The following is an 18,505-nucleotide window of genomic DNA, read 5'->3' as shown; positions in this document are numbered from 1 at the left end:
AAGTCCTCCCAAACCTGTATTTCAGCAAATGAATCGTCAATGCCCATAACAGTTAAAGAAGCTATAAATCACAGAAGTATGAGAACCGTCCTGTTGGGCCTGCTCTTGAGCCTACTAAGCTATTTTTAGACTGTAGCTACACCTGCAGTATGTAATTTGAGGTCTACCTCAAATTAATATATATTTTGGTCAAATGGTGAATGATGGTTAAAAGTTGTCCTTGTGGGCTTCCCTGATGGCGCAGTGGTTGAGAGTCCGCCTGCCGATGCAGGGGACACGGGTTCGTGCCCCGGTCCGGGAAGATCCCACATGCCGCGGAGCGGCTGGGCCCGTGAGCCACGGCCTCTGAGCCTACGCGTCCGGAGCCTGTGCTCCGCAATGGGAGAGGCCACGGCAGTGAGAGGTCCGCGTACAGCAAAAAAAAAAAAAAAAAAAAAGTTGTCCTTGTAAAGCAATTATACTCCAATAAAGATGTTCAAAAAAATTGCTATTCTCTGAATCAGAATATAACCATAACCAAATGAACTTCTAGAAAAGAGAGGGGAAATCTGAATTTTCTTGGAAAGGAAATTCATTTTTGTTATTTTCTTATTAAAAATGTAGTAATTAAAACTTTAAAAAATTTAAAGTTTGAACTTACCAGGCAAGAACAGCAACTGCTGGACACTCCTATGACCATTAAATAGAAACAATTGTATTACTGAATAAGATACTTTCAACTGAGCTTCTTGGGGCATAGGTCTAGTTCTGCCAGTATAATATGGTAACATTACCATTAAATATTCTTTCTTCTAATAGGAGCTTATTAAGGTAAAGATTTTCTCTTTTTTAATTCTTAGCCTTGAAAATTTGGGGGGATGGTGATAGCATTTCATCGAAGCAACTTCACTGACTGAAGTTATGTGCACTGTTTCAAGAAAATACATATTTTCAGAAGCAGATTTAAGATGGCCATCCTCACATTTTTAATTTCTAATTCCTTTTTAAATATCTTTTTACTTTATTTTATTTTAAATTTTTGGCTGCATTGGGTCTTCGTTGCTGTGCGTGGGCTTTCTCTAGTTGCTGCGAGAGGGGGCTACTCTTCCTTGTGGTGAGCGGGCTTCTCATTCTGGTGGCTTCTCTTGTGGAGCACGGGGCTCCAGTAGCTGTGGCGCACAGGCTTAGTTGCTCCGCGGCATGTGGGATCTTCCCGGACCAGAGCGCGAATCCATGTCGCCTGCATTGGCAGGCGGATTCTTAACCACTGAGCCACCAGGGAAGTCCCTAATTTCTAATTTCTAATGTTTTAGCCTGTTCTTGCCGCTATACATACTCAATGGAGAAAAATTTGTTCTTAAACTTTGGATCTAGAAATGGGACAATGGAGCAATTTAACTGGTTTTCAAGTTAAGAAAATAATTGAAGTTTCCATCTGCATCTTGGCTTTCCTGGTATGCACATCAATTTCAGCATCTTCCTTGGAGTAGAATCAAAAGGAAATCTTTTTTCAGCAGCAATGATGTAGGAAATACTTGCATTCTCAAGGCACATCAATTTATTCAGCAAGTTCCAGCAAACAAACTGCTTTCCATGCAAATCACCATTGGTTATTAGTAAGTCTTGCTACGTTGATAACGTTCTCTGGAAAATACAAAATTAAGGCCTTCTTTATTCTATAAGCCTTTGACGGATGTAATAGCTGTTGTTCTATCTTGTTTAAATATTTTGCATATGTACACGAAAAGACAATTTCAAAGGTTCTTTTTTAACAAAATTTGTTATTGGTTGAAGAAAAATTGTGGAAGTGGTCTACAATCTTTCTGCTTGAAGCCACTCATTTTCTATTACATCTTTTAAAGCTATAACCATTTTCTGAATATAGAACTGAAGGGAGTAAACAAATTATATGCTTGTACCCATAGCCTTTACCATATTTGTTCTGTAGTCAATAATTTTGTGCATTTCTCTTTACAGATTTTACATTCCATAAATGTTTCTCAAAGTCAAATTCACTATGTGTGTGAGACCCAGGAATCTTTCAAGTAAGGAAAGAGGAAACATAGTTGAATTAATCATTAATCCTCTATGTTGTCAAACCTAAAAAAAATTAAGGTTGATTCTTCATGTCCAAATGTCACACATACCATATATGGTAGCATATTTAATAATTTCAATAACCTTTTTGTGTACAGCAAAATATAAATCAGGAAAAAGTTTTTAGGAATGTTTTCTAAAATAAATCAATATTTAGAATTAATAGCTTGGGCAAATCTAAAAAAATCCTTTCTCTTCAACAGCTTAAAATGGTTATCAGTCTACAGTAATTATTTCTACAAGCTTTAAAAAATATTACGCTTCACAGATCCCAAACCACAAGGCATTGTCTAATTAAAAGCATTCTTGTGAAGTCCGTTGTTTAGACAGAAGAAATGTATTTTGGGTGTCTCATTTTATCTCCTTTCTCCTTTTTTTCCAGGCTCTCTCTATATTTTTAATCATGTCTCAATCAAAGATGATTAATCATATATGTCTTGCACATGACTTTTTTTGTCCTTGTGAAATTTTGAGGTAGCCATGTTGACATTCTGCATTTAATTTTACCCTCCTAATATGTGAAAAATTACCAAATAGGGCTTTTTCTTTTTTAGGATTAACAGACCAAATGGAATTTAATTAAACGTTAGTTTCTAAAGATTACTTAGTGTTATGAATGCAATTGCACCAAATAATTCTACAGTAATTAGAACTGTGATACAATCTAATCTTTGTTTTTTTAGGCCTGTGGTCATATTTATATTTTTATGAACATCTGTAGGTTCAAAAAGATATATATATATTTTAAGTTATCTGGATGACATTCTCTCAATATTCACATTAACTATTAATATTTAACTATCTGAAAGTTCTCATTTATTACATAAAATCAGCACCTTTCATAATCCTCAATAATTATTGTAGCATTTTACTTTTGCAATATTAAAAATACATTCATATATACCTCAACTGTTAGCATTTCAACATATAAAGCACATCATCAGATTCTGCACTTGTAGTTACATCTAGAATTTCAAATATTTAAATTTGAAAGCAGATATTCATATACTAACAATGACTGATATGCCATGTTCTTTTTAAATTACTTTTTATTGTAGTATAGTTGCTTTACAATGTTGTATTAGTTTCTGCTGTACAGCAAAGTGAATCAGTTATACCTATACGTATAACCACTTTTTTTAGGTTTCCTTCCCATTTAGGTCACCACAGAGCAATGAGTAGAGTTCCCTGTGTTATACAGTAGGTTCTCATTAGTTATCTATTTTATACATAGTAGTGTATAAATGTCAATCCCAGTCTCTCAGTTGGTCCCATCCCCCCCTTCCCCCTTGGTAACTGTAAGTTTTTTCTCTACATCTGTGACTCTATTTATGCTTTGCAAATAAGTTCATCTGTCCCATTTTTCTAGATTCCACATATAAGCGATCGTATACAATATTTGTTTTTCTCCTTCTGACTTACTTCACTCTGTATGACAGTCTCTAGGTCCATGACATGCCATGTTTATGTTACTGAAGATTGATGCACTGATGGGATATGATGGAAATCTACCCAACAGCACAGTCTTACTCATGTACAAGTTTAAGGATGCCAGAAATGGCATTGAGTAAGCATTCAACTATTGCACTTTGCAGTGGCCAAGGCTGAACACCACAGCTGAACAGCAGAATTTGGCCAAACACTGAACTTGAAGCCAAATAGAAAATAGTGCACCCCCAGTACATGTGCATGTAGTTCTCATCTGGGCATATGTGAAAGGGCTGGCAGTTGTGCAGTGACGAGATTACTGTGATTGTAGATGGAAATTTCCAAGTCTATTATCCATCTCGGTTGAAAGTATGGATGTTATTTTTCATTTAAATATTTTTATATTTACATGATGTAAATAGGTTGAAAATATTTTCTATTTTTACTACCAATGGCCACCAGAATTCTGAGGCTAACGCCTTTACTTTTTCTTTTTCTCCATTCACGTGTATTATTCTTTTTCTGTGCTTTGCAGAATATTTGAAGTATACAGCGATTATAAAGAAGACAAAAGCCACCTATAACTGCACTATTCAGAGATAATCACTCAGCATTTTGGTGTCTAACCTTCCAGGCCTCTTTCTTCTATGTATATTTGTTTGTTTGTTTAACATAGTTGGAACCATAAGTACTGTTTTGCAAGCTGCCTTTATTACTTAATACACTTGAATATCTTCCCTAGCATTAAATATTCTTCTAAAACATAAATGAAATGTTTACATACTACTTCACTGTACAGGTGTTTAATAATTTATTTTTACATGTAGGTTCTAATTTTTACCACAACATAAATTTAAGATGATTCTGCTTATCCATAATTTTTATAAGCTTTCTTGATTGTTTTCTTAGATGCAGTTGCCAGGAGTGGGAGATTACTGGGCAAGGGCATGATTATTTTAGACTCTTGAGATATGTGGCTATCCAGAGAAGTTATGCCAATTTACATTCCCACCAGCAATACAGAACTCTCACTTTTGTTTTTGTTGCTGTTGCTGTGTCTTTTAATGTTCCAAAGTTTAGCTTTTATTTATTATTTTAAATTTTTTATTTTATTTTTTGGCCATGCCACGCAGCTTGTGGGATCTTAATTCCCCGACCAGGGGTTGAACCTGGGCCCTCAGCAGTGACAGTGTGGAGTCCTAACCACTGGACCACCAGGAAATTCCCCAAGTTTATTTTTATGTAGTCAAATCTGTCAGTGTGTTTCCCTTTATGCCTTCTAAATTTGTGTTTTGCCATGTTACCCTAAAACTACAAAAATAGTTTTACATTTTCTTCTAGTTGTGGGAAAAATTATATTAAAGTCTTTCCCTTTCATGATCTCTTTATAGCAATAACAACTAACATTTATTGAGTACCAAATGTCAGGGGCCATGCTATGCTCTTTACATGTATTATATGATCTAATCTTCTCAACTATTCTATAATAGAGATAACATGCCTTAAAAGTCAAATAATTTGGGCTTCCCTGGTGGCGCAGTGGTTGAGAGTCCGCTTGTGGACTCAGGGCACACGGGTTCGTGCCCTGGTCCGGGAGGATCCCACATGCCGCCGGGCGGCTGGACCCATGAGCCATGGCCGCTGGGGCTGCGCGTCTGGAGCCTGTGCTCTGCAACGAAAGAGGCCGCAGCAGTGAGAGGCCCGTGTAGCGAAAAAAAAAAAAAAAAAAAAAAAAAAAAAGTCAAATAATTTGCCCAAGGTCACAGGACTAAGAAGTGGACAAGTAGGGATTCAAATACAAGTTCCTTTGACATCCCAGTCCAAGTTGTTTTTTTCTTTTAATTTTATTGAAATATAGTTGATTTACAATGTTGTGTTTAATTTCTGCTGTACAGCAAAGTGACTCAGTTATACATCTATATATTCTTTTTCATATTCTTTTCTATTATGGTTTATAAAAGTATAGTGAATACAGTTCCCTGTACTATACAGTAGGGCATTGTTTATCCACAGCCCAAGTTCTTGACTACTCTACTGCACTACTTCCCCGCTTTTCTTTTTTTAATATTTACTTATTTGTTTATTTGGCTGCGCGGGGTCTTAGTTGCGGCATGTGGGATCTAGTTCCCTGACCAGGGATCAAACCCAGGCCCCCTGCATTGAGGGCATGGAGTCTTAGCCACTGGACCACCAGGGAAGTCCCCATATTGCCTTTAAACTAAATATTAATGTGAAATTGTTACCTGAATGAGGTAGGAAGAGAGAGCCCACCAATCAGAGATGGCTGAAGAAGGTTATAGATTTTTCACTGAGAAGACATTACAATTTGAAACATTCAATGATATGCAAAATTGTCTTTTCACTGCCAAGTGTAAACTGATTAAGAACTTTTGGGTTTTGGAAAAGTCAACAATGATCATTGACACTATAATATTTCTTTTACGTTTTACAATCATTTATGAGTGCCCCCATGTGCCAGACATTGTACAGGGGATAAAGAGTGGAATAAGATAAACTTTCCTCGTGGGGCTGTAGCTTTACTTAGCAGTGGGAGGTGGCAAGAAAGCAAATAATTTCAACTCAATGCATATTGTGTAACTATGTGACGTTGGATTCATTTCCTAGGACTGCCATAACAAAATACCACAAGCTGGGTGGCTTAAAACAACAGAAATTTAGTTTCCCACAGTTCTGGAGGCTATAATTCTGAAATCAAGGTGTCGGCAGGGCCATGTTCCCTCTGAGGCTCTAGGGAGAGTCCTTCCTTGCTTCTACCTAGCTTCTGGGATTTGCTGGCAATCCTTGTGTTCCCTGACTTGTAGAGGCATCACGATCACTCCAATCTCTGCCCCCATCAACTCATAGTGTCCGCCCTGTGTCTCTGTGTTTCTGCTTCTCTTCTCCTCTTCTTATCCGGACACCAGTCATATTGGATTAAGGGCCCACCCTACTCCCATACGACCTCATCTTTTTTGTTTGCGGTACGCGGGCCTCTCACTGCCGTGGCCTCTCCCGTTGCAGAGCACAGCCTCCGGACGCGCAGGCTCAGCGGCCATGGCTCACGGGCCCAGCCGCTCCGCGGCATGTGGGATCTTCCCGGACCGGGGCACGAACCCGTGTCCCCTGCATCGGCAGGCGGACTCTCAACCACTGCGCCACCAGGGAAACCCTATTTTATTTTATTTTTAATTTTATTGAAGTATAGTTGATTTACAATGTTGTGTTAGTTTCAGGTGTACAGCAAAGTGATTCAGTTATACATATACATGTATTCATTCTTTTTCAGATTCTTTTCCCATATAGGTTATTACGGAATATTGAGTAAAATTCCCTGTGCTATACAGCACTTCCTTGTTGGTTACCTATTTTATATATAGTAGTGTGTGTATATTAATCCCAAACTCATAATTTATCCCTATCCACCCCTCCCCCACCAACATTTCCCCTTTGGTAACCATAAGTTTGTTTTTGAAATCTGTGAGTCTGTTTCTGTTTTGTAAATAAGTTCATTTATATCATTTTTAAAATTAGATTCCACATATGAGTGATATCATATGATATTTGTCTTTCTCTGACTTACTTTACTTGGTATGGTAATCTTGAGGTCCATCCATGTTGCTGCAAATGGCATTATTTCATTCTTTTTTTTATGGCTGAGTAATATCTGATTTTATGTATGTACCACATTTTCTTTATTCATTCCTCTGTCGATGAACATTTAAGTTGCTTCCCACTTAATTATTACAGCAACCCTTCAGATATGGAAACCAAGATTCCAAGTGTCAAGTGACTTGCTTGGTGTCACAAAGATGGCGGACGGTATGGCCTATATCCAAAGCCAGGTCTTTCTCGTTTTAAACTCAAGCTCTTTCCACCATAGCTGGCTTCCTTGTGTAATAGGACTCCCTGAAGTCAGCCAGAAAGAACTCAGGAAAATGGAGTTGTGCAAAGTTGATTTGGGATGGCCTAAAACTTGGGGCAGGATTCTTGTGAGGCCGTGTAGGGAAACACCTTCCTCATTCATGGGGAACAGAACCTGGTACAGATGGTTTAGGAAGCCAAGCAGAATTTTACAAAAATAGCTGTATTCATTTGTGAGAGACTGGGCTGCCATTTACACACCAAGTGTGTAATAGGTAGGGGTGTCCTTCAGGTGCTCACCTTTCTGGTCTCCTGGGAATATCATTTGAATGTCCCAGTAAAAGACATTGTAAGCCCAGAAACTTCATTAGGCTGAAAACTGTAATCACTTGAGGAAAATCCATACCCCCAACTTTGAGGCCCCAGCAGCAGCTTTAGGAGAAATAATCACTGGCTACCACAACAACAGTGACATGTTCATTGGCAGCAGCAGAGGGACAACAGTGGAGACACTACAACAGTCACTAAGGAAGCTTGTGAGCCCTCCAGACACACATAAAGAGGAAGGGGTTTCAGTGGCTTTGAAGTCTCAGGAACACTACTAGTTAAGGGCATAAAGCAAATTTCACTGTGATAGAGCAAAGGCTGTCCAAGTAGTACGGATGGATATTAGAATAATAAGAACTACTTTAGATCCATATTTAACACCATAAACTGGATAGTTTTATATAGTTAAACAGTTTATCAAAGAAAATAAATTTGTATTTACTACTCACTGTATATACAGAGAAATTCTAAATACTTAAGTATCAGATTGCATCAAAGACAAAAATAAGTGAATTTGAAAATATACATTTGAAAAATCTGATAAGTCAAGCTACTGAATAAGAAATGTATGAGAAACATCACTGGATTATGTGATGTGACCGTGATGTGATATGGAATTTATATAAGTGTGTAAGATCATTTTCTAGGATCAAATAGGGAATGAAGAAAGCGTTACAAAGGAGGAAAAACAAATTAATGCATAGAAAAGCCTAAAGCCTCATGGCACTAAATACCCACACACACAAATTAATAGAAGTGAAACATGGGACCTCTCTGCGTTATTTCTTAAAACTGCATATAAAACTACAATTATTTCAATAAATTTTTCAATTTTAAAAAGTCTATAGCGTCAATAGTAATTAAAGAAATGTAAATCAGAACAAAGTTAAAATAAGACTATTTGACGTGAAGAGATATTTCACCGAAGAGGGTCTGTGGGTGAGGATTAGGCACATGAAAATGTGCTCCAGGTCCACTCCTACGGCCGGCACAGCGCGGGCGGCTCCCGCGGCCGGCGTTCGCTCCTCCTAGCCGCAGGGGGCGCTGTGGGGGCGGAGCGGCCGCCAGTCCCAGCGTGCACCGCGCCCGGGCCGGGCCGGCTGGTCTGGGTGGAGCGCGGGACCACCGTAGGGGAAGTGCCGCGGCGTCGCCTGGATTCCCGGGTGGGTGGGGGGCCGGGGTCGGGCGGGACCGCGAGGGGACATGGCTGAGCCGGCTTCGGTAAGAGGGGCCGTGGAGGATGCGGGCCCCGTCGCGATCTGGAGTGGACTTCCGGTTCAGGGAGCGAGGCGGTGGGAGCCCCGGCCGGGGATTGTCTGTAAGCAGGACTGCGCTCCGACCCCGGGCCGGAGAAGGCGCGGTCTAGGTGCTCGAGTTGTTGTGAGGTTGATCTGGGAGAAAGGGGCCCCATGGAGAAACCCAGGGTCTCGCTCGTGGTCCGTTCAGTTCCCCTGCTGTTCCCGTCCTGTGCGGGGGTCTCTGAACGTCCTGGTTTCTCTCGGGCTCACGTTCCGAGCTCTGCTGACATGGAGTTTCAGAGAAGCACATCTTCATCAGCAAATGAGGAAAAGTTGGAAAAAGACTGGAGACTGCTTCCTCTAGGAAAAGACGGAAAACTTAACCAGTTTGGGTGGTTATCCTAATTCAGATTTACCACGAATACTCTAGTGATTTAATGGAAAATTTGAACACTGGTTTTAGAGTTTGAAAGACATATCCCAAGCCTAATCCAGGAAACTCTACATTCGATTAAGTGTAACCTGCCTAAGTATGCAAGTTCTCCTTGTATCTCCACTGAGGTTTCCTATCTAATAATCTCACTCATGTAATGCATTTTCTTTCCTTCTGCTTCTCACCCCTCTCCCCCAGCATTCCTTGGCAGGTACCAATTCTGTTCAGATTTCTTTAGGCCGCCTCTCTTCAACGTCCTGGAATCTCCCTCTCTGTTCTGTGAAACTTGGTGGTTTGTGATAGTTCTTCTTCGACTATAAGTTTGAGTCCACAGAGAAAGCTCAAGTGATGTCAGCTTCTTGGCTGTTGTGTTATTGGGGGTAGGCAGGGAGAAATCAGCATTTTCTGGTTGATTTTCCTTTTCACTGGAGCAGTTCAGTGCTAATTGTGAGAATGCTCACAGAAAAGTCTTTTGTAGGTGGAAAGCACGTGGGTGAGTTGCAAGTAAACAGAGGAATTTCATTGAAAGTCCCACCTTAAATGCAACACCAAGTTTAAACTTGTTTGTTATACTAGCTGATACTTCAGCTTTGGGCGCCTGTAATAGTTTTGATGATGGAATTATACCCCTTCAACTTTTCTCTTCAGAAAGTGTCAAGTGGCCCTGGTTTTGGAGTTTCCTAGATTCCTTTATTGGGAGAGTTCACTCTGTAGCATTTGGGACCAACATTTTTCATATACTTGCAAAGAGCCCGAGCTGTCTTGTGGGTTGCCCAGCACTTGCCTTGGTAGGCTCTCATCTACATTTGTAGCACAGAATTTGAAAGGAGTGAAATGGAATCTTCACAACCTAAATTATATATCTTCTCTTCCTTCCCTATTGTCACAGTGCATCTGTCCTTCAAACCTCCAGGAAGAGCGGTCCTGGTTAGTCAGTCCATACCAGAGGTTGTAGATTAAACGTCCATGAACAAATTGTGGCTCGCAGCTGTGTGTTTTGGGTGTTTGTTTGTTTGTTTTTAACCATTCCTTGTTAAAATTGTGAATTTTAGTTGCCAAAATGTAAAAATCAGGAGAGTTCACATAAAACTGTCACATCCAGGGACTTCCCTGGTGGCAGTGGTTAAGACTCCACACTCCCAATGCAGGGGGCCCGGGTTCAATCCCTGGTCAGGGAACTAGATCCCACATGCATGCCGCAACTAAGAGTTTGCATGCCACAATGAAGGAGCCCACGTGCCGCAACTAAGGAGCCCTCAAGCCACAAAAAAGGAGACTTCGAGCCGCATCTAAAGGAGCCTGTTTGCCACAACTAAGACCCAGCGCAACCTAAATAAATAAATAAATAAATAAATAAGGACTGTCACGTCCAAATGTAAAATGTTAAGCTCTAAGATGACATTGGAGAAAATCTTTGGGACCTAGGGCTTGGTGAAAAGTTCATAGATGTGACACCAAAAGCAAAATCTATAAAAGAAAAAAATGATCAAAATTAAAAACTTTTGCTCTGGGAAAAATTCTGTTAAGAGGGTGAAAAGACAAGCTACGGATGGAGGAGGGCATATTTGCAAACCACATATCTGACAAAGGACTTATATCTAGAATATATAAAGAACTCTCAAAATTCAACAAAAACAACAAAAACAGTCCAATTAGAAAATGGGCAAAGACATGAAGACACAGTTCACCAAAGAGGATATGTGGATGAGAAATAAGCACATGAAAAGATGCTCATCATCATTATTCATTAGAGAAGTGCAAACTCAAATCACAATGAGATCACTGCACAACTATTAGAATAATGAAAATAAAAACTAGCAACATTGGGAATTCCCTGGCAGCCCAGTGGCTAAGACTCCACCCTTCCAAGGCAGGGGGTGCGGGTTTGATCCCTGGTCAGGGAACTAAGACCCCACATGCTGCGCAGTGCGGCAAAACAAACAAACAAACAAAAAAAACATTACCAAATGCTGGTGAGGATGCTGAGAAATGATCTCTCATGCATTGCTGGTAGGAATGTAAAAGGGTTCAGCCACTCTAGAAAATAGTTTCTTAGAAAACTAAACATATACTTCCTATATGACCCTGCAGTTGTAGACTTCAGCATTTATCCCAATAAAACGAAATGTATCCCCACCAAAAACTTGTACATGATTATTTATAGCAGTTTTTTTGGTAATAGCCCCAAACTAGAAACAACTACATTGTCCCTCAATAGATAAGTGGTTAACCAAACTGTGGTATACCCATACCATTGACTACTGCTCAGCAATAGAAAGAAATGAAATATTGATAAACAATAAACACAACTTGGATGGATCTCAAGAGCATTATGGTGGCTGAAAAATGTCAATTTCAAAAAGTTGCACACTATGACTTTTTTTTTTGGCCACGTTACATGGCATGCAGTAGCCCAGTTCCCTGACCAGGAATCGAACTCATGCCCCCTGCAGTGGATGCACAGAGTCCTAACCACTGGACTGCCAGTGAATTCTCTGACTTCATTTTTGTAACAGTCTTGAAATGACAAAGTTACAGAGATGGATAATAGATTAGTGGGTGTGATTATGAAGGGGTAGCCCAAAGGAGATCTCTGGTCATGGAATAGTTTTGTTCATGATTGCAGGGTGGTTATATGAGTCAGCACATGTGATGAAATCACGTAGAATTATACACACACTACCAATGTCAGTTTCATGGTTTTGACAGTGTACTATAATAATGTACCGTGTGACCATTGGGGTAAACTGAAGGGTACAGGGAACCCTTCTGTACTACCTTTCAATCTATAATCATTTCAAATTTTAAAAGTTACTTTAAAAATTGACATATCTGGGGCTTCCCTGGTGGCGCAGTGGTTGGGAGTCCGCCTGCCGATGCAGGGGACGCGGGTTTGTGCCCCGATCCGGGAAGATCCCTCATGCCGCGGAGCGGCTGGGCCCGTGAGCCATGGCCGCTGGGCCTGTGGGTCCGGAGCCTGCGCTCCACAACGGGAAAGGCCACAGCAGTGAGAGGCCCGCGTACCGCAAAAAAAAAAAAAAAAAAAAAAAAATTGACATATCTGGCAACCCTGGCCCAGTCTTACATTGCAGTAATTGTTTGCTGCTATGTTAAGTATCCTCCTTTAGACGGTACATGTGCTCAAAGGCCTGCTATTCATTCATTCACTTTACTTAGTTCCAATAGACCTCTGTGACCCCTTTATTATGGTCATGGCACCATCCAGAGATAACTACTTTAATACTGTTCCTGTCTCTTAAAGACATGGATGTTGAAAAACACAGTAGCCTTGAAATGAAAATATATGTATGTACTGTTTATGATTTCAGTTACCCATGGCGTTTGATGATGTGGCCTTATACTTTTTGGAGCAAGAGTGGGAAATCCTGGAGAAGTGGCAGGAGGAAATGTATCAGCAAGAAATGAAGACCAACTATGAGACCCTTGATTCCCTGGGTAAGATGGGTTTCTAAGGAATCGTTTTGGGGGACCCAACCTAATACTGATAGGCTTTCTTCCCTTTATTGGCTGTTGGCTGGTTGAATATGATACTGTGCCCAATTCACATTCAGAATGTCTCTTTAACTTCCTGTAATGGCCTGGGAATTTTGTCCCTTTTTATCCAGTGGTATCTGTGCCCCTCAGCCTCGTTAACACTCTGAATTCTCTGTCTCCCACTCCAACCCTCCCCCATTTCTCCCACAGTTAGAATTACAAAATAATCTAATTGCCTCTCTCTTTTTTAAGTGTGTTGTTTTATTTCTTTAACTGATACTTTAGTGCCTGCTTATGTTGCCTGAATGAGATGCATCCTTATAAGAACTAAGGCTCTCATGAAGGGGCCATAGTTATTATATTAGAGTAAGCTGAGGACCCAACACATTGCAGAACGTGGATACGACAGGGAAGAAAGTTTCCCTGGTAAAGGGAGAGAGACGAGAGCAGGGGCATGGGATACTTAGATATCTCCAGGGAAGTACTCAGGAAGTGGATTGGAAGAGAAATTTGGGGAGATTGTACCTCACTGCTTACTCATCTTGCTCTAACTCAGTCTTGTATCATTAAGAATAGTTCTCCTCTTATCAAGTTAATAGGTGATCTCAGTGTACCTGAAGAATTCTTTCTCTCTTTGGGGGTTTATAATTTATTCTGTCTGAGATATGAATGACAAGAGGGAGTCAACCCTGTGAAATCATGGGGAAGAAAATTCTAAGCAGCGAAGGAAGTAGTGCAAAGGCCCAAAGGTTGGAGTGAATGAGCTCAGTACATGGTGGGAACCACAGTGAGGCTATTGTGGCGCATGCACAGAGGGTGAGCACAAGGGTGATGGGAGGAGAGGACAGAAAGGGCAGCTATGCCGAATCGTGAAGGGCCTCTGGGCTGAGGTGCAGGGTTGGATTTTATTCTAAAGATAAAGGGAAGATGATAGGGGGATTTTTTTTTTCTGCCGCACCACACAGCTTGTGGGCCTTTAGTTCCCTCACCAGGGTTTGAACCTGCGCCCTCAGCAGTGAAAGCACAGAGTCCTAACCACTGGGCCACCAGGGAATTCCTATAGGGGGATTTAAATAGAGAAGTAATATGATATCTTTTTTTTTAATGATTACTTGGGTTGCTATGTGCAAAATAAATTGTAGTGCATAGAAATAAAGGAGACAGACCAACCAGGAGCCTTGGCAGTACTGGTGAATCTTTGTGGCAGCTGAACCAGGTACGTAGTAATGAAGATAGAGAACAGGAGGCAGTCTCCAGGTATGTTTTGGAAGTAGCATCCCAGATTTTGCCAGTGGCTTGCAGTGGAGTCCGGTGAAAGAACCAACTTCTAGATTTTTGGCTTGAGTATCTTGATGGCAGTGTTTGTTTTGTTTTGTTTTAAAGAGCAATGCCTTTTGTTTTTTTAATTTTTATTTATTTATTTTTGGCTGCATTGGGTCTTTGTTGCTGCGCACGGGCTTTCTCTAGTTGCGGCAAGCGAGGGCTACTCTTCGTTGCGGTGCGCAGGCTTCTCATTGCGGTGGCTTCTCTTGTTGCAGAGCATGGGCTCTAGGCGCATGGGCTTCAGTAGTTGTGGCACACGGGCTCAGTAGTTGTGGCTCACGGGCTCTAGAGAGCAGGCTCGGTAGTTGTGGCGCACAGGCTCAGTTGCTCCGCAGCATGTGGGATCTTCCCGGACCAGGGCTTGAACCTGTGTCCCCTGCATGGGCAGGCGGATTCCCAACCACTGCGCCACCAGGGAAGCCCCGATGGCAGTGGTTTTATTCACTGACATGAGGAAGGCTTGGGAGAGAGCAGGTTTTGGCCACATTAAGTTTGAGATGCTTATTAAACATTTATATGGAAATATAAAGTAGATAATTGAGTATGCGAGACTGGAATTCCAGTGAAGATCAGGACTGGATTCACACGTTTGGGGTCATTGTATAAATGACATTTAAACCACAGGGCTAGTTGGGATCATCTAGGGAGAATATGTCAATAGGACAGGACAGGACACCCCCAGCTGTCCCCAGGACACCCCAACAGTTAGGGTCAAGCTAAGGAGACTGAGGCAGGTAGGGTAGGAGAAACTACAGCCCTGTGCTGATCCAGTGTTGAGTTTTGAGTTATCACAATCCTTGGGCTTGGAGAATCCAGTCTGATTTTCCCAAATTTTAAAACCAAACAGTATTATTTGCAAATGATTTTCTTTACAGGATGTCCAGATCCTAACTCCAGAGATTAGGATTTAGCAGGTCCAGGCTCAGGCCCAGGAATCTACGTTTTTAACAAGTACTTCAGGTGCTGCTAATGCTGGTGGTAACTAGGTCACTTCGAGAAACACTGATCCACGGGCTGAGCCATAGGTGACACCACTGCAGGGTATCTGGTGCATCTTCTAAAATCCCTCCACTACTTTGTAACGACCCCTCTTCCCTTCAGGCTGATGTCATTAGACACATTACTCTCCACTTCTTCATAATCACTGTCATTTAACAGCCTCCTGCTTCCTTCATTCCGCTGATCAAGAAAGAATGTGAGCGGGACTTCCCAGGTGGCACAGTGGTAAAGAATCCTCCTTCCGGCTTCCCTGGTGGCGCAGTGGTTGAGAGTCTGCCTGCCGATGCAGGGGACGCGGGTTCGTGCCCCGGTCCGGGAAGATCCCACATGCCGTGGAGCGGCTGGGCCCATGAGCCATGGCTGCTGAGCCTGCGCGTCCGGAGCCTGTGCTCCGCAACGGGAGAGGCCACAGCAGTGAGAGGCCCGCGTACCGCAAAACGAAAACAAAACAAAACAAAACAAAAAAAGAATCCTCCTTCCAATGCTGGGGGCCCGGGTTCAATCCCTGGTTAGGGAACTAGATCCCACATGCATGCTGCAATTAAGAGTTCGAATGCCACAACTAAGGAACTGGCGAGCCACAACTAAGGAGCCTGCAAGCTGCGACTAAGGAGTCCGCCTGCTGCAACTAAGACGTGGCACGACCAAATAAATAATTAAAATATTAGAAAGAATGTGGGCACCTCGGTAATTAGTTCCTTAGATGTGAAGAGTCTAATCAGAAAAGTTTAGTCACCTGGGTTCCCTCCTTGACCCACCCCGACCCCAGACTGCTTTTTATTCTACTCACATTGTTTTCCTAATGATCCCTTTTGAATACTTTCTGCCTGGATCCTCATCATCCCCAACCTCTCTGTTTCCTTTAATTTTGTGAAATATTGTCGGGAACATTTAACAGTTATTCATGTAATTTCAAGAGTTTCCATTTTTTTTAACCTAACATTGATCTCATGTCTCCAGTAATCAAGGTCAGCCATGAAACTAAAGTTAAAATAAAAAATTAAAAACTAAAATTGTTTTTAGTCAAGTACTCAGGAAACCCAGACTGAGTCTGTGTGGACTCTCTCTGCAGGCTGTATTTCTTCAAAGCCAGATTTGATCACCTGGATGGAACAAGGAAGAATGCTGTTAATCAGAGATCAAGGACACTTAGAGAAAACACAAATGACACTTAGCCTTTCTGGTGAGTAGATGGATTTGAGGGCCTGACTCATTTATTCTCCTAGCCTTGTTTGCTAATCTTTCTGCAGAGTCAGCAGGATGTAGTGAATAAGAAATATTATTTTGATGGAGAATGTTATTTTTTTTCACTCAAGTTGGTAGCAAATATAAGAATGTCTTACTTTTATAAAGAAGGAAGTTGTATATATTTCATTAAAAAAAAAAGAAAGAAAATGGAACTGCCTTTAAGAGAACAGTAAAGGATCCATTTGTCCAGTCCTGAGGAAAAACCGTCTTCCCCATCACATCATCATGTCCATTTGTGTACAGAGAAATGAGAAGCCTTCCAGTTTTGTACAATATATTTTTTTATTGTACAGATTTTTAGAACTTGGGATTTTTTTATTCCTTTTGAAGGGTTACTTTTTTTTTTTCTTTTTTTTTTTTTTTTTTTGCGGTACGCGGGCCTCTCACTGTTGTGGCCTCTCCCGTTGCGGAGCACAGGCTCCGGACGCGCAGGCTCAGCGGCCATGGCTCACGGGCCCAGCCGCTCCACAGCATGTGGGATCTTCCCAGATCGGGGCACGAACCCACATCCCCTGCATCGGCAGGCGGACTCTCAACCACTGCGCCACCAGGGAAGCCCTTGAAGGGTTACTTTTTAATTCCTTGTATCATAAGGAAAACATTTTAAATATATTAATACTTTAAGTATTTAAGGGAATGTGCCATTTTTTAGAGTATGTTAATGCTTTACTAAGTGGAGATCTACTAAGTCTCTGGGTATCAAGGACTCTCCTGAAAAAGAGGGAATTTAAACCCAGGGAGTGTGTGACTAGCTCCATCGGAGGATAAAAGAATTCCCAGGGGCTTCATTTCACTGCTACCGTCTATTAATTCACTCATCTAATCAGTATTGTCTCTACCATGTTCATAGGACTATGTCACATATTATTTAGGCCAGGGGTTGGGAGAGATATATATATATGTATTTTCCCATTCTAAGAGTTTATTGTCTGTCTTACTGACCTACTGACATGGCAGTTAGGTTAGTCAATTATATTGAACTATTGGATTAGTCAACTATAAAATAAGACTGTATACACTTATAAGTAGTAAGTGGCAATGATAATAAAGTGCTATAGGGATTTAGAGGAGAAAGCAGAGGAGAGACAGCAATATCCCAGGAGGACTTCTAAAGGAATTAGGATTTAAATAGCATAGAATGGGCATATTTGGTAAGGCAAAGAAGATCCAACAGGGGTCATACATGAGCTGAGGCTTAGAGGTGGGAACAAGCCTGTTATATTTAGAAAATGGAAGGCGCTGAGTCTAGCTGAATGTTATTTGTGGGACCACATAATTGGTATCAGAGACCAAAAATGCCATGGTGGGAGTTTAATTTCATCCTTTAGAAAGGGCCTGGAAAGGTTTTTGAGTACCAAAGAATGAACGACTTTGGTAGCTGTCCCTAAAAACAAATGTTTCCTTTGTACTAGGTGGTACTCACCCAGTAACACAACTACTCCCCTGCCTGGGATAAACAGTAAGTGATGAGAAATAGGATTCAAGGAGACCGGCAAGTATGCTCTTCTCATGGTCCAGGCAACAGCTGTGGGTGCTAAGTTAGTAAATGATGTCATCTCGTTGGAAACATCTGTGTTGTTGAGAGGACCTCAGAGCAGAATCACAGTCCTGCTCTGGGGCAAGCCTGATAGGTGAGGTTTGCTCCCAGGTTAAGAGATTTAAAAAAGGAGAGCTGTGTGACCCACTGCAACAGGATGAGGGGGAAAAAGATGTTCTGGAATATAGCAGCTCAGGTGATTGTCGGGAATTGTCCTCTCCAGGTGCGGTGGGTGAGAATAAGGTGCCAGCCCAGCTCCCTCTGTACCCTGTCGTCATGGATTTTACTTTGGGAACAGCAGTGACTTTCTTATAATTCGGAGTTCCTTGGGAAAGGGAATTATTTCCACAGTGTTCTTTGTGAATTCAGTAAATTGCCATTTGACATTCCTAAGAAAGATACTTCCTATTAGCATTTCTTCAGAAAACTTTTCCTGAAATCTGTGGTGGAAGGGTGCAAGAATATGACCCGAAGCCTTCCTACTTAAATATTGTGCTATTTATTTCACAGATTTAAAGAAATATTATAATGAAATGGTCA

General features: G+C 41.3%; 1 protein-coding gene and 1 non-coding gene across 6 annotated transcripts in view; one reads left to right on the top strand and one right to left on the bottom strand.

The window, feature by feature from the left end:
- Nucleotides 1-4,652: 4,652 nt before the first annotated feature.
- TRNAD-GUC (transfer RNA aspartic acid (anticodon GUC)) lies at nucleotides 4,653-4,725 on the bottom strand. Its single transcript has one exon. It is a non-coding gene; the product is annotated as a tRNA-Asp (tRNA).
- A 4,053-nt stretch (nucleotides 4,726-8,778) lies between these two features.
- ZNF786 (zinc finger protein 786) overlaps nucleotides 8,779-18,505 on the top strand; it is a 36,675-nt gene continuing 26,948 nt past the window's right edge. Inside the window, exons 1-3 of one of the 5 annotated variants that reach the window (XM_060107571.1) lie at nucleotides 8,779-8,855; nucleotides 12,693-12,819; nucleotides 16,253-16,363. In XM_060107571.1, the coding sequence (XP_059963554.1) occupies nucleotides 12,699-12,819; nucleotides 16,253-16,363 (232 nt within the window). In that variant the 5' untranslated portion in view covers nucleotides 8,779-8,855; nucleotides 12,693-12,698. The other 4 variants (XM_060107570.1, XM_060107569.1, XM_060107572.1 and 1 more) reach the window with 4 other exon arrangements.

The sequence above is a fragment of the Mesoplodon densirostris genome, chromosome 9 (assembly GCF_025265405.1).
Source record: "Mesoplodon densirostris isolate mMesDen1 chromosome 9, mMesDen1 primary haplotype, whole genome shotgun sequence".
Taxonomy (NCBI): domain Eukaryota; kingdom Metazoa; phylum Chordata; class Mammalia; order Artiodactyla; family Ziphiidae; genus Mesoplodon; species Mesoplodon densirostris.
This window is presented reverse-complemented; position numbering and strand designations above follow the sequence as displayed.